This window comes from Petromyzon marinus, chromosome 51 (assembly GCF_048934315.1).
Source record: "Petromyzon marinus isolate PM22_M1 ecotype Great Lakes invasive population chromosome 51, UKy_Petmar_22M1.pri1.0, whole genome shotgun sequence".
Taxonomy (NCBI): domain Eukaryota; kingdom Metazoa; phylum Chordata; class Hyperoartia; order Petromyzontiformes; family Petromyzontidae; genus Petromyzon; species Petromyzon marinus.
The window spans coordinates 7,344,291-7,365,620 of record NC_133717.1 but is presented as its reverse complement, the minus strand read 5'-3'; the positions used below and the strand labels follow the sequence as shown (position 1 = coordinate 7,365,620).

The 21,330-nt window shown below is 51.2% G+C and overlaps 1 protein-coding gene across 6 annotated transcripts in view; it reads left to right on the top strand.

The window, feature by feature from the left end:
* Window positions 1-21,330, top strand: part of TYR (tyrosinase) — a 39,523-nt gene that overhangs the window by 8,985 nt on the left and 9,208 nt on the right. Inside the window, exons 1-5 of one of the 6 annotated variants that reach the window (XM_076074933.1) lie at window positions 7,265-8,204; window positions 8,571-10,903; window positions 13,767-13,983; window positions 15,659-15,806; window positions 19,514-19,692. In XM_076074933.1, coding sequence (XP_075931048.1) covers window positions 9,989-10,903; window positions 13,767-13,983; window positions 15,659-15,806; window positions 19,514-19,692 — 1,459 coding nt within the window. In that variant the 5' untranslated portion in view covers window positions 7,265-8,204; window positions 8,571-9,988. Of the gene's footprint in view, window positions 1-7,264; window positions 10,904-13,766; window positions 13,984-15,658; window positions 15,807-19,513; window positions 19,693-21,330 lie in introns of those variants that run through there. The other 5 variants (XM_076074932.1, XM_076074931.1, XM_032973481.2 and 2 more) reach the window with 5 other exon arrangements.

Sequence of the window (21,330 nt, the reverse complement as noted above, 5' to 3'; positions counted from 1 at the left end):
ACTAACAGAGTCTAACAAAGTCTAACAGAGTCTAACTAACAAAGTCTAACGGAGTCTAACAAAGTCTAACAGAGTCTAACTAACAGAGTCTAACTAACAGAGTCTAACAAAGTCTAACAGAGTCTACCTAACAGAGTCTAACTAACAGAGTCTAACTAACAGAGTCTAACAGAGTCTAACTAACAGAGTCTAACAAAGTCTAACAGAGTCTAACTAACAAAGTCTAACTAACAGAGTCTAACTAACAGAGTCTAACTAACAGAGTCTAACAGAGTCTAACAGAGTCTAACTAACAGAGTCTAACTAACAGAGTCTAACTAACAGAGTCTAACTAACAAAGTCTAACTAACGGAGTCTAACAGAGTCTAACTAACAGAGTCTAACTAACAGAGTCTAACTAACAGAGTCTAACTAACAGAGTCTAACTAACAGAGTCTAACAGAGTCTAACAGAGTCTACCTAACAGAGTCTAACTAACAAAGTCTAACAGAGTCTAACTAACAGTCTAACAGAGTCTAACTACAGAGTCTAACTAACAGAGTCTAACAGAGTCTAACTAACAGAGTCTAACTAACAGAGTCTAACTAACAGAGTCTAACTAACAGAGTCTAACTAACAGAGTCTAACAGAGTCTAACAGAGTCTACCTAACAGAGTCTAACTAACAGAGTCTAACTAACAGAGTCTAACTAACAGAGTCTAACTAACAGAGTCTAACAGAGTCTAACAGAGTCTACCTAACAGAGTCTAACTAACAGAGTCTAACTAACAGTCTAACAGAGTCTAACTAACAGAGTCTAACTAACAGAGTCTAACTAACAGTCTAACAGAGTCTAACTAACCGAGTCTAACAGAGTCTAACTAACAGAGTCTAACTAACAGAGTCTAACTAACAGAGTCTAACAGAGTCTAACTATCAGAGTCTAACAAAGTCTAACAGAGTCTAACTAACAGAGTCTAACAGAGTCTAACAAAGTCTAACAGAGTCTAACTAACAGAGTCTAACTAACAGAGTCTAACGGAGTCTAACAGAGTCTAACTAACAGAGTCTAACTAACAGAGTCTAACTAACAGAGTCTAACAGAGTCTAACTAACAGAGTCTAACTAACAGAGTCTAACTAACAGAGTCTAACTAACAGAGTCTAACAGAGTCTAACTAACAGAGTCTAACTAACAGAGTCTAACTAACAGAGTCTAACTAACAGAGTCTAACAGTCTAACAGAGTCTAAGGGAGTCTAACAGAGTCTAACAGAGTCTAACTAACGGAGTCTAACTAACAAAGTCTAACAGAGTGTAACTAACAGAGTCTAACAGAGTCTAACTAACAGAGTCTAACTAACAGAGTCTAACTAACAGTCTAACAGAGTCTAACTAACAGAGTCTAACTAACAGAGTCTAACAAAGTCTAACAGAGTCTAACTAACAGAGTCTAACTAACGGAGTCTAACTAACCGAGTCTAACAGAGTCTAACTAACCGAGTCTAACAGAGTCTAACTAACAGAGTCTAACTAACAGAGTCTAACTAACAGAGTCTAACAGAGTCTAACTAACAGAGTCTAACAAAGTCTAACAGAGTCTAACTAACAAAGTCTAACGGAGTCTAACAAAGTCTAACAGAGTCTAACTAACAGAGTCTAACTAACAGAGTCTAACAAAGTCTAACAGAGTCTACCTAACAGAGTCTAACTAACAGAGTCTAACTAACAGAGTCTAACAGAGTCTAACTAACAGAGTCTAACAAAGTCTAACAGAGTCTAACTAACAAAGTCTAACTAACAGAGTCTAACTAACAGAGTCTAACTAACAGAGTCTAACAGAGTCTAACAGAGTCTAACTAACAGAGTCTAACTAACAGAGTCTAACTAACAGAGTCTAACTAACAGAGTCTAACTAACAGAGTCTAACAGAGTCTAACTAACAGAGTCTAACTAACAGAGTCTAACAGAGTCTAACTAACAGAGTCTAACTAACAGAGTCTAACTAACAGAGTCTAACTAACAGAGTCTAACTAACAAAGTCTAACTAACAGAGTCTAACGGAGTCTAACAGAGGCTTACAACGACGCACGTGCGGACATTGCCTTGTTAATCTTGCGCGGGATGACATAACAGATTGGATGATTTATAAAATTGGCGTGGTTCACATATCGACATGAGGGTCTCTCCCTCCAATCATCATCCGTCATCATCGTCAGTGCACCACCACTACCATTTCTACCCTTGCCCAACCACCACCACCACCCAAATTCCTCCTCCCACTCTCCGTGCCCTCCTGGACTCGGCATTGACGCTTTCTTACTTAACTCTGCATCAGCCCCTTCCTCTTCCTTAGCAACCACAACCACCATCACAACATTACCACCGCAACATTACCACCACAACCACAACAACCACCACCACAACATTACCACCACCACTACAACATTACCACCACAACCACCACCACCACCGCAACATTACCACCACAACCACAATAACAACGACCACAACAACCACAATAACATTACCACCACCACAATATTACCACAACCACCACAACATTACCACCACAGCCACAACAACCACCACAATAACCACCACCACAACATTACCACCACAACATTACCACCACAACCACAACAACCACCACCACAACATTACCACCACAACCACCACCATCACCGCAACATTACCACCACAAACCGCGATAACAACGACCACAACAACAACCACAACAACATTACCACCACAAAATATTACCACCACAACCACCACAGCCACAATAACAACCACCACAATAACCACCACCACAACATTACCACCACAACCACAACAACCACCACCACAACATTACCACCACCACTACAACATTACCACCACAACCACCACCATCACCGCAACATTACCACCACAACCACAATAACAACGACCACAAAAACAACCACAACAACATTACCACCATAACAATATTACCACCACAACCACCACAACATTACCACCACAGCCACAACAACCACCACAATAACCACCACCACAACATTACCACCACAACATTACCACCACAACCACAACAACCACCACAACATTACCACCACCACAACATTACCACCACAACCACCACCATCACCGCAACATTACCACCACAACCACAATAACAACGACCACAACAACAACCACAACAACATTACCACCACAACCACCACAACATTACCACCACAGCCACAATAACAACCACCACAATAACCACCACCACATTACCACCACAACATTACCACCACAACCACAACAACCACCACAACCACAATAACAACGACCACAACAACAACCACAACAACATTACCACCACAACAATATTACCACCACAACCACCACAGCCACAATAACAACCACCACAATAACCACCACCACAACATTACCACCACAACCACAACAACCACCACCACAACATTACCACCACCACTACAAAATTACCACCACAACCACCACCATCACCGCAACATTACCACCACAACCACAATAACAACGACCACAAAAACAACCACAATAACATTACCACCACAACAATATTACCACCACAACCACCACAACATTACCACCACAGCCACAACAACCACCACAATAACCACCACCACAACATTACCACCACAACATTACCACCACAACCACAATAACAACGACCACAACAACAACCACAACAACATTACCACCACAACAATATTACCACCACAATAACCACCACCACAACAACAATAACAACGACCACAACAACAACCACACCAACATTACCACCACAACAATATTACCACCACAACCACCACAACATTACCACCACAACTACCACATCAACCACCACCACCAGAACAACCACGTGACGGAGGAGACAATGGCGTCCCATGAGAGTTGGGGGGTGGCGGCCGTTGGAGGGGGAAGAGGAGGGGGGGGGGAAGTGGAGGGGGAGGAAGGGGGAGGAGGGGGAGGGGGGAGGAGGGGGGGAGGAGGGGGGAAGAGGAGGGGGGGGAGGGGGGGAAGAGGACGGGGGGAGAGGAGGGGGAGGAGGAGGGGGGAGGAGGAGGGGGGAAGAGGTGGGGGGGAGGGGGAAGAGGACGGGGGGGGCGAGAAGACGGGGGAGGAGGAGGGGGGAGGGAGGAGGGAGGGGGGAGGAGGGGGGGAGGAGGAGGGGGGAGGAGGGGGGGCGAAGCTCGTGATGACGATCCCTCGCCTGCTACACTCCGTGGCGTTTTTGTTAGTTACCAGCACCATCGTCATCATCATCGTCATTATCATCGTCATCATCGTCGTCATCGTCATCATCGTCGTCATTATCGTCGTCATCATCGTCTTCATCATCGTCGTCATCATCGTCATCGTCGTCGTCGTCCATCATCGTCGTCATTATCGTCGTCGTCATCATCGTCATCATCGTCGTCATCATAATCAGCGACAGCAGTCGCAGCTACAGCAGCAGCGGTCATCGTTATTATCATCAGCCCACAGCAGCAGAGATCAGCAACAGAGTCAGAATGTGTCTATTAGACTGGAGGAACCCGGTGAGCTATGAAGCTCTTTTCACAGATGTCCAGCCGGGGCCGGTCAGGACGTTACAACAGCAACCAATGGAAAAGAAATCACGATACGAATGTAAAGTATAGTAAACGTAAACAAACCAGTCAAACAAAAAAACTCAACACCACCATCAGCAACTACAGCAGGAGCTTGCAGCGGTCGTCATTATCACAATCAGCAACTTAATGATGATAATAATCATCATCAACAGCAGCAGTAGCGATCAGCATGATTACATGAAGAAATCGTCAGCATTGTTACAAATATCAACAGCGGGAAATCATCAGCAGAAACAGCAGCGATTTTCAAAATAACTTTAGCAGCAGTAATGAACACATTCTCCTGCGGAGGGAGCTGGTAGGAACGTTGGGTTGCTCGGTCAATGGCCAGGGTCAACAACGGCGGCACCATGTGGTGTATTCCGCAAATATGCCCGACTGTGAGGGCGGGCACAAGCCGGCGTGAGTAGGTTAAACGTTGAGTTTTATAAGGGCACCACGGGGTGACCAGCCCCTCCCCACCCGGCCCCACCCCTCCCACCCCCCACCCAGCCCCTCCCTCCCCACCCAGTCCCTCCCCACCCAGCCCCTCCCACCCTCCCCACCCAGCCCCTCCCCACCCTCCCCACCCAGCCCCTCCCCACCCCTCCCCTCCCCACCCAGCCCCTCCCCACCCTCCCCTCCCCACCCAGTCCCTCCCCACCCAGCCCCTCCCACCCTCCCCACCCGGCCCCACCCCTCCCACCCCCCACCCAGCCCCTCCCTCCCCACCTCCTCCCCACCCAGCCCCTCCTCCCACCCTCCCCACCCAGCCCCTCCCCACCCTCCCCACCCAGCCCCTCCCCACCCTCCCTCCCCACCCAGCCCCTCCCCACCCTCCCCTCCCCACCCAGTCCCTCCCCACCCAGCCCCTCCACCCTCCCCACCCGGCCCCACCCCTCCCACCCCCCACCCAGCCCCAACCTCCCCACCCAGCCCCTCCCCACCCTCCCTCCCCACCCAGTCCCTCCCCACCCAGCCCCTCCCACCCTCCCACTCGGCCCCACCCCTCCCACCCCCCACCCAGCCCCACCCTCCCCAACCAGCCCCACCCCTCCCACCCCCCACCCAGCCCCACCCTCCCCACCCAGCCCCTCCCCACCCTCCCCTCCCCACCCAGCCCCCACCCTCCCCACCCCCCACCCAGCTCCGCCCTCCCCACCCAGCCCCTCCCCACCCAGCCCCTCCCCACCCTCCCCTCTCCACCCAGCCCCACCCCCTCCCATTTTTTGGATGCACGACGGACGGACACAATAATCCCTTGTGGGCTGGTGTAGTAACCAGGAGGTTCCTACCACTATGTTTGCATCAGCAGCAGCATCAGCAGCACTGCCGTCATCAGCATCATCATAAGAATCTTTATATAGACCGCAGGAGAAATCCGATGAGCTATGAAGCTCTTTTAAACAGATGCCCATCTTGGGCGAGTCAGCAAGCAAACAATACAGCAAAGAGAAAATAGTGAACAGGTTACTAAATATAAATAATTTAAATTACAATGTCCGATTTGGTAATAGCAGCATCATGGTCAGCATCATCAGCAACATCTCAATCGTGGTAGATTCAGGAAGTAATCACCTGGACGACGTCGTACAATAAATGAATGTACTGTATTAAATGTGCACCGATTTAAAATCAAGCCAAACGAATTCTCCACTTTGCCAACGCTGACCAGCTGACCGGAACAGGGGGGGAGGAGGTGGCACTAGTGGTGGGGGGAGACTGGGGGTGGGTGGGTGGGTGGTGGTGGGGTGTGGATGAAGGTGGAGGGGGCCACGAGGTGGGGGGGGGGGTGAATTATTCTCGTGACGGGTCCTGTGACTCTGGTGGGGGTGGGGGGGATGCTTTCGAATTCCATCCTCGCCGAGTTGAAAGAAGTCTAAGAGGCAGGGTCGGAAGGGCGCTAAAGCGCACAACTCCCATTCTACAATCTGGGGAGGGCAGGCGTCGATGTCTCATAACCCTCTCTGTCAGCAACAGCGGCAACAGCAGCCATGGCCAATCCACTGCTGGATGATGGCCTCCCCCAAGCCGCCTGCGTTGCAGCAACGAAATCCGGCCAGCACGCTCGTTCGCTCGCCACACACGGAGCTGCTTCGTGTGTGCGGTGTCGTCGTGCCTTGTCATTGATTGTTGTGCTATGAAGGAGGGCCGTTGTCCGAAACGTCGCCTTTAAAGTGTATTTTTTTAATTTATAGATTTCGTGACTGCAGGGATTCATATTCTTGGTTCTTTCGGTAAAGTCACCACGTAGAAGGGAAACAATAAAATAAGAGAACTATTTTATTATTTATTTAAAAAATACTTTATATTTTATTGTTTCCCTTCTACGTGACTTTACCGAAAGAACCAAGAATATAAAATGTATTGTTTTCTTTTTTTAAGGATACACACACGGGTATTTTGTTGTTAATCGTACACCACTGACTGCTAAGGCAGCAGCATCACCATCATCACCAACTGGTGTGGCTGCTTGTAATAATATAATATCCGTAGCAATCCCTTTCTTACTTGCAGACATGGGCTGTCTCCGGGGGGGGGGGGGGGGGAGGTCTCCCCTTTCTTCCCACGTCCACAACAACGCAGTACGGGCCTTTGGGCAGACGTCCCGATGCGGCATCACGTAGCACTGTGCGCTAACCACTGTGCCACCGCTCCCCCCCCCCCCCCCCCCCCCGGACTAAAACAGCGCACAACGCATGCACTTTCAATTTAATTTAAAAGGCCCCACCAGCCCAATTGGCCTCTCAACAAATCTCGTAATAATAGTATTGAAGAAAATCAACAGATTCCTTAATAATATGGCGTGGTTTGAAAATTATTTTTTTATAAAAGTGTAAGCAACGTTTCGGGCAATGGCCCTTCTTCAAAGTACATGATAGCCGTAAGGGCTGTGTAGCCAATATAACTCACACGAGCGCGCACTCACACAAAGACAACAAAGATCCCCCGTGTAGCCTTGTAACAGACTGTTGGGGCATTCCTGCTAACGGCTTTGGCCGTTAGCAGGAATCGAACTCGGGTCGCCAGGTTCGGTGCACAGTGCGCTAACCGCTGCACCACCGCTCCCCCCGTACACACACGAACACACACATAAACATACACCCGAACACACACACATTAACACACACACACACACGAACATACACACGCACACACACATCCACACTCGTGCTGTGAACATGCACTTATTTAAGGCAGCCGAAAAAGGCTCATCGCCCAAAACGTCGTTTATTATATCAAAGGGGTCCCCCCCCCTTCCTCCGCGTGCCACGCAGTGTTCATGGTGGACTCGTGGGGGCCGTGCTGTCTACGCGACTCGACTTAAACGTGCACCCATCCTGGCACAGGGGGGCTGTGGTGGCGTCACCGCTAACGGCGGTCGTTGCTGACGGCCGTGATGATGACAACGAAGCATCAGCAGCACCACCATCGGCAAAATCATTTCAGCGTTGTGCGCGCTCGCTCGAGTGTATGTGTGTGTGTGGTTCACCCCCTCTCCCACCCCCACACTCAATCCACAGCTGGATGAAGGCCTCCCCGCACGCCGTGTCGATCTAAGGGGTGTCTGTCCGACTCCGTAGGTGGCACGCTTCGAACGCGACGCGAGCGCCCGTCTTCAGGTGAGAATCTCGACGGGTGGGATGGTCTGCTGCGACCAGCAACCGACGATGCTTGCGATTTTCACGTGCAGGCGGGCGCTCGTGTTGCGCCCGAAACGTGGGTGATTTGATTCGTTTCATTTCCACCGACGCGACTTCATCGAAAGAACCGAAGAGTAATGGGTTCATGCAGTCAGGAAAGCTGCAAATATTGAGGGTTCAGTTGGAGGCCTCCAGATCCCGGGGGACCTCTTGGGCGCGCCCGTTTGTTTGACTCCGAGCAGACCCGCTTGCGTTGTTGCTGTTGTTGTTGTCGTTGTTGTTGTTGTCGTTGTTGTTGTTGTTGTCGTTGTTGTTGTTGTTGCTGCGTCTCCGGAGACCGGGCAGATCGATGGTCGACGCTCGGTCGCCCCCGTCGAATGGGTCAACGGGTCGCGATTTCTCACCTCGACAACCGAGCGTGGCCTTGGCGAGGGCTGTTGGCGTCGTTTCCATCGCCGCACTGCGAGAGTTGTTGTGGCCGTCGCTCAGCGCATCGCATCGGCCATGCGGAGAGAACAAGAAGTGGAGGAGGAGGAGGAACGTCGTGGGATCAGCAGCCAGCGCCGCACGGAATTTGCTGCTTCACCCCCACGTGCTGTGTGCCGCGAGGCAGCGCGTGCACTGTGGTCATGTTGAGCACGTGGATACCACACGAGGCAATGACTGCCCCCGCCCCCCACCGCTCCTACTCCACCTCCCCCCCAACCACGAACCCACCCACCATCAACACACACACAGTGTCACCAAGATCAAAGAGTCCCGTCGAGCCTCGCGGTGCTGTGAGCACCCCACTCACCCCGTGGAGGATTTTACCACAAACTAAAACTAAATGAACGATATAACACGTCGTAGGCTTTCGTGACCAATGTCATCCATAATCGCGGTTTTTGGGTTGGATCGCGTAAAATATATAAATGTGTCGTTAAAACCCGCCACCACCCGACACAGCCAACTTGTAAGGGTTGTCACGTAAACAGAACGTGGCTAATTCGTCACTAGTACAGCACTAGTGTGTAGTGTAGTGTGTAGTGTAGTGTATAGTGTAGTGTATAGTGTAGTGTACAGTAGTGTAGTATACTAGTACAGCAACACCGGTGTGTTGGAGAACCAAGCCACAACATTTGCAATCTGAGTACGACGTTTCGCCAGTAATTACAACTAGCTTCATCAGCGAGTAGCACCTGTGGGTGGCCAGCACCACGCCCGGTCGCCTGTGTCTCCGTAGTGGAAATGTATGTTGAATTTTTTTCGCACCGTACGTAGCCGATGTGTTTTGTTCATGTTAACAAAAATTGACACCAGGTACTCAGACACAATATTATACGTGAACACAAATACAGCTAAGTATAGAGGTTATACTTAGCTTGCAAAGGCAAAGGTCCCCCGTATATCCTACACAGACTGTTGGGGAAAGTGCTGTTAGCGAGTAGCACCTATGAAGGCGGAAATCGAACCGGGTTCATAGCGCAGCGTGCTAACCGCTACACCACCGCTCCCCACACACACGCACACACAAACGCATCTCTTCATCCCTGGCAGTGGGCACGTCGCGTTCTGGGGGGGGGCTAATCCTGTAACACGTGACGGTCAGATCGCAACAGCAGCAACAAAAAGACCCCCACAATCCACCGCTTTAACACAGGCCGAGCCAGCCTCGGCGGCAGCGCATTTCGCGAGCGCGGCGCGCGAAAAGTTTTCCCTTCAGAACCCCTCGCGATTCCTCGAGCGCGTCTCCAGCCACCGTGACCGACCCCATCCGCGAGATGTCATCTTCACCAGCCCATCACCACCACCACCATCACCACCACCATCACCACCAGCAGCAGCAGCAGCGGCACCGTCACCATCTCCTCCTCGCGCTGGCCGTCTGCCTGGTGACGCTGGCCACGCCGCCGCCGTGCGTAGCGCAGTTCCCCCGAGCCTGCACCTCGTCGGCGAACTTGGTGTCCAAGATCTGCTGCCCTCCGTGGCCCGGCGACGGCTCTCCGTGCGGGGAGGCGACCTCGCGCGGCTCCTGCGAGCTCGTGGTGCCGTCCACGGAGCCGCACGGGGCGGGCTTCCCCTTCGCGGGAGTCGACGACCGCGAGCTCTGGCCCACGGCCTTCTACTCGCGGCTGTGCCGCTGCCGGGCCAACTACTGGGGCCACGACTGCGGCGAGTGCCGCTTCGGCTGGCGCGGCCCCGCGTGCTCCGAGCGGCCGAGCGAGCCCAGCCTGAGGCGCAACCTGATGCTGCTGAGCGCCGCCGAGCGGAGCAAATTCTTCTCCTACATCAACCTGGCCAAGGTGAGCGTCCACCCGGAGTTCCAGATCGCCGCCGCCACCCTCGAGCAGATGGGCAACGGGACGCGGCCGACGTTCCGGGACGTCAGCGTGTTCGACCTCTTCGTGTGGATGCACTACTACGCGTCGCGCGACGCGCTCCTCGCGGGCCCCGTGGCGTTTCCCGGCGTGGACTTTGCGCACGAGGGGCCTGGGTTCGCGCCGTGGCACCGCGTCTTCCTGCTCATGTGGGAGAGGGAGATCCGCAAGCTGACGGGAGACGAGGAGTTCACGATCCCCTACTGGGACTGGAGGGACGCGCGGGACTGCGAGGTCTGCACGGACGACTTCTTCGGAGGGCGCCATCCGAGCGTCGTGGGCCGACTCAGCCCCGCGTCCGTCTTCTCCGCGTGGCAGGCGAGTCGGCCGATCAGTTCGGCAACGTGGAGGGGGAAAAAAACTAAAAACGAGGGCACGCGTCGTGGCACGGCGCGAGGAGGGAGGGAAATAAATGGCACGGGTGGCACGGGTTGAATGGGTGGAAGGTGTGGAATTAAAGGCACGGGTGACCACGGGTGGCACAGGTGGAATGGGTGGAAGGTGTGGAATTAAAGGCACGGGTGGCACGGGTTGAATGGGTGGAAGGTGTGGAATTAAAGGCACGGGTGACCGCGGCTGACACGGAGGCACAATGTGGCATGGGTGCCACGGGTAGCACGGATAGAAAACACGGCACGGGTGGGCCGGGTGGCATTAATGGCACGGGTGGTATAGATGGTGCTGGTGGTACTCGTGACACTCATGGCACAGGTGGCACGGGTGGAAGGTGTCGAATAAAAGGAACGGGTGCCACGGGCGACACGGATGGCACGGGTGGAATAATGTGTCTGCCCCCTTCACGGCTCTTTGGCAGCCCCCTTCACGGCTCTTTGGCTGCCCCCTTCACGGCTCTTTGGCTGCCCCTTCACGGCTCCTTGGCTGCCCCCTTTACGGCTCCTTGGCTGCCCCCTTTACGGCTCTTTGCCTGCCCCCTTCACGGCTCTTTGGCTGTCCCCTTCACGGCTCTTTAGCTGCCCCTTCACGTCTCTTTGGCTGCCCCTTCACGTCTCTTTGGCTGCCCCTTCACGGCTCTTTGGCTGCCCCCTTCACGGCTCATTGGCTGCCCCTTCACGGCTCTTTGACTGCCCCCTTCATGGCTCTTTGGCTGCCCCCTTCACGACTCTTTGGCTGCCCCTTCACGTCTCTTTGGCTGCCCCCTTCACGGCTCTTTGGCTGTCCCCTTCACGGCTCTTTAGCTGCCCCTTCACGTCTCTTTGGCTGCCCCTTCACGTCTCTTTGGCTGCCCCTTCACGGCTCTTTGGCTGCCCCTTCACGTCTCTTTGGCTGCCCCCTTCACGACTCTTTGGCTGCCCCCTTCACGGCTCTTTGGCTGTCCCCTTCACGGCTCTTTAGCTGCCCCTTCACGTCTCTTTGGCTGCCCCTTCACGTCTCTTTGGCTGCCCCTTCACGGCTCTTTGGCTGCCCCCTTCACGACTCTTTGGCTGCCCCTTCACGGCTCTTTGACTGCCCCCTTCATGGCTCTTTGGCTGCCCCCTTCACGGCTCTTTGGCTGCCCCCTTCACGGCTCTTTGGCTGCCCCCTTACGGGCAGCCGTTTTAAAATACAATTTTTAAAAATCTTAAAACGTCATTTCACGTACGAAAAAATAATGTCCTGAACATGGCAGGGGATCTGGGTAACTACGGAATGTCTTGGTGACGAGCAAATGTACAACAGTGAAACTGCATTGGCAAAGAATAACTAAGAGGGAGAGGAAAAAACTAAGTTTATTCCATAACCTCTTTCTTTGTTTTTATTAAAGTCGGAACCTGTGCTGTCATCTGCTCTTCGATTCTATGGTTCTTTCGGCAAAGTCACGTAGATAGAAAAGAAAATTAAAATAATTAAAATATTTGAAAAAAAATATTTTAACAAAAATATTCACGACGTTTCGATCGCAACACAAGCGACGACCACTTGTGTTGCGATCGAAACGTCGTGACTATTTTGGGTTTTTTGTTATATATATATATATTTTTATATCTTTATTTATTTACTTACTTTTTTATTAAATTTTCCGTCTACGTGACTTTACCGAAAGAGCCGTAGAATATGAATTCCTGCAGTCACGAAAGTTTTAAGTCTCAATCTGCTCCTCGACTCCGGTCCCGGGGTGTCTTGGAACGAGGTGGCCACGGTTTAACCCCTCGGCAGGTCACGTGACCTGCCGAGCGGCTGGCGTCTGCGTTGTGTGTGCACGAGGTGGCTCTTGTTCTTCTTCTTCTTCGTTCTCTTTGAAAGGTTGCCGATCCCAGAGCCATTGTGTGCGTCAACGTGCTCTGTCGGATGGCAGCGACAACGGCAACAGCGGGTTTGTCCCACCGACTGCAAACCGATACAAATATGGGAGTGTACTGTTATTTTGACGTGGATGGTTTTGTATGCAGATTCGCTGACAGTTTCATCGTCATAATGGGAATGTGCGAGTTGAATTGTGTTTGATGGTCAACGAAGCTTGTCAATGTTGAAGCGTAAATAGAATGTGCAAAAAAATGAGAGAGTGAGCAGAGAGAGAGTAGATAGAGAGAGAGCAGAGAGAGAGCAGATAGAGAGCAGAGAGAGAGAGAGCAGATAGAGAGAGAGCAGAGAGAGAGCAGAGAGAGAGCAGAGAGAGAGAGAGCACAGAGAGAGAGCAGAGAGAGCACAGAGAGAGAGAGCAGAGAGAGAGAGAGCAGAGAGAGGGCAGATAGAGAGAGAGTTGCTCTCCAGAGCTGCCGTCCAGCGGGGCCTCTCCCACCAGCAGTGGCACGAGCAGAACCATTGCAGGAGCTGCGCCTGTTCCTTGGCCTTGGACTAGACGAAACTGAACGAGAAAAACATTTAGTTAGTTTTTACTAGGTAAGGCCTACTGAGCTATGTAGCTCTGGTCGAGAAGCGACATCGGTCCCAAATGAAAGCTCAACCAAGTGGCTTATCATGTAGAGACGTATAGCAGCCAAATACTACGTACGGTGCGAAAGAAGTTCAATGTGCGTACCTCCGATTAGCACGGTTGGCTAAGTACGGTGCGAAAGAAGTTCAATATACATTCCACTGATTCGCAGGATTGGCTAGGTACGGCGCGAAAGAACTTAAACTTACATACATTCCTCCGATTATCAATATCGGCAACGTACGGTGCGAAAGAAAGCTCGACCGACATGCAACACGCGTCCCACTCTCCCCCCCCCCCCCACTGCAGGTGATCTGCACCCGGCCGGACGACTACAACCGCCTGGGGGTGCTGTGCGACGGCTCCCCGGAGGGCCCCGTGCTGCGCAACCCGGGGCGTCACGACCCAACGCGCATCGCCTCGCTGCCCACGAGCGCCCACGTGGAGTCCTGCCTCGGCCTCGCCGACTTCGACAGCCCGCCCCTCAACCGCGACGCGAACCGGAGCTTCAGGAACACGCTGGAAGGTCCGCGTCCAGCTGGTCGTGCGCGCGCACACGCGCGCGCGGCGAAGATTACGCAGCACGCCGTCACGGCCGCCCACCATCCCCTCGTCGTGGGAGCCTCTAGCAGACTTGTTGGGGCAAGTGTTGTTGTTGTTGTTAGCGAGTAGAGCAACCTACGAAGGTCGGCACGGCACATACGTGGGGGTGGGTGGACAACACCGCGCCCGTGCCGCCTTTGTCTCCCCGGTGGTAATGTTCACGCTGTGTACGAGACAAAGATCTTGCACACAGAGGCAAAGATCCACGTCCGTAAAATCCCAAACAGACTGCAGGAGCAAGTGATGCGAGCGAGTAGGCAGGCACGGTACACGAGGTGGTGGGTGACCAACACCGCGCCCGTGCCGCCTTTGTCTCCCCAGTGGCGACGTTGACTCCACACCACGGCACCAGGTACTCCTCGCGAGGCTGAGTCGACCGCGGGGAGGCCCAGGACCGGTTCAGATCAATCGTCACGGGTGTTGGTGGGCAGTGAGCGGGAATCGAACCCGGGGTTCGCCAGGTTCGGAGCGCACACGAGCACCGGACGCCGTGTCGACAAAGACAAAGATCCCCCGTGTAGCCTTAACGGACTGTTGGGGCAAGTGCTGTTAGCGAGTCGCAGCACCTATGAAGGCCGGCACGGCACACGAGGTGACCAGCACCACACCCGGTCGCCTTTAGTCTCCTGAGTGGCGATGTTTGTATGTATAGGTTGAACTTCTTTCGCACCGTACGTAGTCAACCGTGCGAATCCGAGGTGCGGAAGTTGTTTCCTACACACCGCACCAGGTACTCATTTGAGGCTGAGTCGGCCTAGGGGAGGCCCAGTACCGGTTCAGATAATCGTCACCGGTGTTGGCCGTGAGCGGAAATCGAACCCGGGTCGCCGGGTTCATAGCCCAGCGCGCTAACTGTTACACCAAAGACAAAGATCCCCCATTTAGCCTTAACAGACTGTAGGGGCAAGTGCTGTTAGCGAGCACCTATGAAGGCCGGCACGACACACGAGGGGGTGGGTGGCCAACACCACGCCCGGCCGCCTTTGTCTCCCCCATGGCGATGTTTACACACCGCACCAGGTACTCATGTATGGCTGAATCGACCTAGGGGAGGCCCGGGACCGGTTCAGATAATCGTCACTGGTGTTGGCCATGAGCAGTAATCGAACCCGGGTCGCTTGGTTCATAGCGCAGCGCGCTAACTGCTACACCACACGCAACAACAAGAACCCACATTCGCCACTAAGATGACTGAGATGACTGGCTGATGCACCACCTGTGCCCCCTACTATGCCAATCTGCTGTGCTTTAGCCACCCGGCGCTCCGCTCGTTGTTGTGAGCGTCGCTCCTCCGCCCTCCGTTGTTGTTGGAGGGCGACTGCCTCCAACTGCCCAGTAGCAATCCTTCACGAGCCTCCTCCACAGAGGCCGATCTTGACACCGCTGGTACCAGTCATCGGCAAGTCCACTCAGCTCCACGTCCTCCTGTACCACATCACTCCATCTTTTCTCTAGCCCGTGCCGCGCCCGTTTAGCCCCCTCGATCCGGCCCAACAAAAGCTGTACACACGCACGCACACACGCACGCACACACACACACACGCGCACTCTCCCTCTCGTTGGCAATGTCTGGCACCCACGCGACTCCCCCCCCCCAGGCTTCGCTGACCCGCTGACCGGCATGGTGACCCCCTCGCGCAGCAGCATGCACAACTCCCTGCACATCTTCATGAACGGCTCCATGTCCTCGGTGCAGGGCTCCGCCAACGACCCCATCTTCACGGTGCACCACACCTTCGTAGACAGGTGAAGGGACGGAGCCGGACTGTAGCTGGGGCGAGGTGATGTCAGCATGGGGCAATGTGAGATCATCATCGGGCAATGTGATATCAGCATGGGGCAATGTGATATCACCATCGGGAAATGTGACATCATCATGGGGCAATGTGATATCATCATGGGACAATGTGATATCATTATGGGGCAATGTGATATCATCATGGGGCAATGTGATATCAGCATGGGGCAATGTGATATCACCATCGGGAAATGTGACATCATCATGGGGCAATGTGATATCATCATGGGACAATGTGATATCATTATGGGGCAATGTGATATCATCATGGGGCAATGTGATATCAGCATGGGGCAATGTGATATCATCATGGGGAAATGGGATATCATCATGGGGCAATGTGATATCATGACGGGGCAATGTGATATCACCATCGGGCAATGTGATATCATCACAGGGCAATGTGATATCATCATGGGGCAATGTGATATCATCACAGGGCAATGTGAGATCATCATGGAGCGATGTGATATCATCACAGGGCAATGTGATATCATCATGGGACAATGTGATATCATCATGGGGCAATGTGATATCATCGTAGGGCAATGTTATATCATCATGGGGCAATGTGATATCATGGGGCAATGTGATATCAGCATGGGGCAATGTGATATCAGCATGAGGCAATGTGATATCATCATGGGGCAATGTGATATCAGCATGGGGCAATGTGATATCAGCATGGGGCAATGTGATATCATCATGGGCAATGTGATATCGTCATGGGGCAATGTGATATCATCATGGGGTAATGTGATATCATCACAGGGCAATGTGAGATCATCATGGAGCGATGTGATATCATCACAAGGCAATGTGATATCATCATGGGGCAATGTGATATCATCATGGGGCAAGGTGATATAATCATGGGGCAATGCATTATCAGCATGGGGCAATGTGATATCATCATGGGGCAATGTGATATCATCATGGAGCAATGTGATATCATCAAGGGGCAATGTAATATCAGCATGGGGCTATGTGATATCATCATTGGGCAATGTGATATCATGGGGCAATGTGATATCATCATGGGGCAATGTGATATCATGACGGGGCAATGAGATATCAGCATGGGGCGATGTGATATCGTCATGGGGCAATGTGATATCCCCATCGGGCAATGTGATATCATCACAGGGCAATGTGATATCATCATGGGGCAAAGTGATATCATCACAGGGCAATGTGAGCTCATCATGGAGCGATGTGATATCATCATAGGGCAATGAGATATCAGCATGAGGCAATGTGATATCATTATGGGGTAATGTGATATCATCATGGGGAATTGTTATATCATCACGGGGCAATGTGATATCAGCATGGGTCAATGTTATATCATCACAGGGCAATGTGATATCAGCATCGGGCAATGGGATATCATCACAGGGCAATGTGATATCAGCATGGGGCAATGTGAGATCATCATGGGGCAATGCGATATCACAATGGGGAAATGTGATATCATCATGGGGCAATGTGATATCATCATTGGTTCAATGCGATATCATCATGGGGTAATATGATATCATCATGGGGCAATGTGATATCATGATGAGGTAATGTTATATCATCATGGGGCAATGTGATATCATCATGGGGCAATGTGATATCAGCTGGAGAAAAGTGATATCAGCATGGGGCAATGTGATATCATCATGGGGCAATGTGATATCATCGTAGGGCAAGGTAATATTATCATAGGGCAAGGTGATATCATCATGGGGCAATGTGATATCATCTCGAGGCAATGTGATATCATCACGGGGCAATGTGATATCACCATGAGGCAATGTGATAACATCATGAGGCAAAGTGATATCATCATGGGGCAATGTGATATCAGCATGGGGCAATGCGATATCAGCATGGGGCAATGTTATATCATCATGGGGCAATGTGATATCATCATGGGGCAATGTGATATCATCATGGGTCAATGTGATATCATCATGGGGCAATGTGATATCAGCATGGGGCAATGTGATATCACCATGGGGCAATGTGATATCATCATGGGGCAATGTAATATCATCATGGGGCAATGTGATATCATAATGAGGCAATGTGATATCATCATGGGGCAATGTGATATCATCATGAGGCAATGTGATCATGAGTCAATGTGATATCATCATGGGGCAATGTGATATCATCATAGGGCGAGGTGATATCATCATAGGGCAAGGTGATATCATCATGGGGAAATGTTATCATCACGAGGCAATGTGATATCATCACGGGGCAATGTGATATTATCATGAGTCAATGTGATATCATCATGAGGCAAGTGATATCATCATGGGGCAATGTGATATCAGCATGGGGCAATGTGATATCAGCATGGGGCAATGCGATATCAGCATGGGGCAATGTGATATCATCATGGGGCAAGGTGATATCATCATGGGGCAATGCGATATCAGCATGGGGCAATGTGATATCATCATGGGGCAATGTGATATCATCATGGAGCAATGTGATATCATCAAGGGGCAATGTAATATCAGCATGGGGCTATGTGATATCATCATTGGGCAATGTGATATCATGGGGCAATGTGATATCATCATGGGGCAATGTGATATCATGACGGGGCAATGAGATATCAGCATGGGGCGATGTGATATCCTCATGGGGCAATGTGATATCCCCATCGGGCAATGTGATATCATCACAGGGCAATGTGATATCATCATGGGGCAAAGTGATATCATCACAGGGCAATGTGAGCTCATCATGGGTCAATGTGATATCATCATGGGGCAATGTGATATCAGCATGGGGCAATGTGATATCACCATGGGGCAATGTGATATCATCATGGGGCAATGTAATATCATCATGGGGCAATGTGATATCATAATGAGGCAATGTGATATCATCATGGGGCAATGTGATATCATCATGAGGCAATGTGATCATGAGTCCATGTGATATCATCATGGGGCAATGTGATATCATCATAGGGCGAGGTGATATCATCATAGGGCAAGGTGATATCATCATGGGGAAATGTTATCATCACGAGGCAATGTGATATCATCACGGGGCAATGTGATATTATCATGAGTCAATGTGATATCATCATGAGGCAAGTGATATCATCATGGGGCAATGTGATATCAGCATGGGGCAATGTGATATCAGCATGGGGCAATGTGATATCATCACGGGGCAAGGTGATATCATCATAGGGCAATGTGATATCATCATGGGGCAATGTGATATCATCATAGGGCAATGTGATATCATCATGGAGCAATGTGATATCAGCATGGGGCAATGTGATATCAGCATGGGGCAATGGGATATCATCATGGGGCAATGTGATATAATCATGGGGCAATGTGATATCATCATGGGGCAATGTGATATCATAATGAGGCAATGTGATATCATTATGGGGCAATGTGATATCATCATGAGGCAATGTGATCATGAGTCAATGTGATATCATCATGGGGCAATGTGATATCATCATGAGGCAATGTGATATCATCATGGGGCAATGTGATATCATCATGAGGCAATGTGATATCATCATGAGGCAATGTGATATCATCATGGGGCAATGTGATATCATTATGAGTCAATGTGATATCATCATGAGTCAATGTGATATAATCTCCCATCCCGTGCGCAGTCTGTACGAGCGGTGGCTGCGCACTCACGGCGCGAACGCCTCCTCCTACCCGGCGCGCGGCTCGCCGATCGGCCAGAACGGCGGTGACTTCATGGTGCCCTTCCTGCCGCTCGTCACCAACGCGGCCGCCTTCGTGCCCTCGAGGGAGCTGGGCTACGAGTACGAGTACTTGCAGCCAGGTACGCGCCGCGGGAGCGGCGGCGCCCGCCCTACCCACGTGTTTGACGAGCACCCTAGTGTTCTATTAGTGTTCACCCTCGTGTTCTGTTAGTGTTCACCCTTGTGTTCTATTAGTGAGCACCCTCCTGTTCTGTTAGTGTTCACCCTCGTGATGTTAGTGTTCACCCTCGTGTTCTGTTAGTGTTCACCCTCGTGTTCTGTTAGTGTTCACCCTCGTGTTCTGTTAGTGTTCACCCTCGTGTTGTGTTAGTGTTCACCCTCGTGTTCTGTTAGTGTTCACCCTCGTGTTCTGTTAGTGTTCACCCTCGTGTTGTTAGTGTTCACCCTCGTGTTCTGTTAGTGTTCACCCTCGTGTTCTGTTAGTGTTCACCCTCGTGTTGTTAGTGTTCACCCTCGTGTTCTGTTAGTGAGCACCCTCGTGTTCTGTTAGTGTTCACCCTCGTGTTGTGTTAGTGTTCACCCTCGTGTTCTGTTAGTGTTCACCCTCGTGTTCTGTTAGTGTTCACCCTCGTGTTGTTAGTGTTCACCCTCGTGTTCTGTTAGTATTCACCCTCGTGTTCTGTTAGTGTTCACCCTCGTGTTGTTAGTGTTCACCCTGTTGTTCTGTTAGTGAGCACCCTCGTGTTCTGTTAGTGTTCACCCTCGTGTTCTGTTAGTGTTCACCCTCGTGTTCTGTTAGTGTTCACCCTCGTGTTCTGATAGTGTTCACCCTCGTGTTGTTAGTGTTCACCCTCGTGTTCTGTTAGTGTTCACCCTCGTGTTGTTAGTGTTCACCCTCGTGTTCTGTTAGTGTTCACCCTCGTGTTGTTAGTGTTCACCTTCGCGTTGTTAGTGAGCACCCTCGTGTTGTGTTAGTGTTCACCCTCGTGTTCTGTTAGTGAGCACCCTCGTGTTGTTAGTGTTCACCTTCGTGTTGTTAGTGTTCACCCTCGTGTTGTTAGTGTTCACCCTAGTGTTCTGTTAGTGTTCACCCTCGTGTTGATAGTGTTCACCCTCGTGTTCTGTTAGTGAGCACCCTCGTGTTGTTAGTGTTCACCCTCGTGTTCTGTTAGTATTCACCCTCGTGTTCTGTTAGTGTTCACCCTCGTGTTGTTAGTGTTCACCCTGTTGTTCTGTTAGTGAGCACCCTCGTGTTCTGTTAGTGTTCACCCTCGTGTTCTGTTAGTGTTCACCCTCGTGTTCTGTTAGTGTTCACCCTCGTGTTCTGATAGTGTTCACCCTCGTGTTGTTAGTGTTCACCCTCGTGTTCTGTTAGTGTTCACCCTCGTGTTGTTAGTGTTCACCCTCGTGTTCTGTTAGTGTTCACCCTCGTGTTGTTAGTGTTCACCTTCGCGTTGTTAGTGAGCACCCTCGTGTTGTGTTAGTGTTCACCCTCGTGTTCTGTTAGTGAGCACCCTCGTGTTGTTAGTGTTCACCTTCGTGTTGTTAGTGTTCACCCTCGTGTTGTTAGTGTTCACCCTAGTGTTCTGTTAGTGTTCACCCTCGTGTTGATAGTGTTCACCCTCGTGTTCTGTTAGTGAGCACCCTCGTGTTGTTAGTGAGCACCCTAGTGTTCTGCTAGTGAGCACCCTAGTGTTCTGTTAGTGTTCACCCTCGTGTTGTTAGTATTCACCCTCGTGTTCTGTTAGTGTTCACCC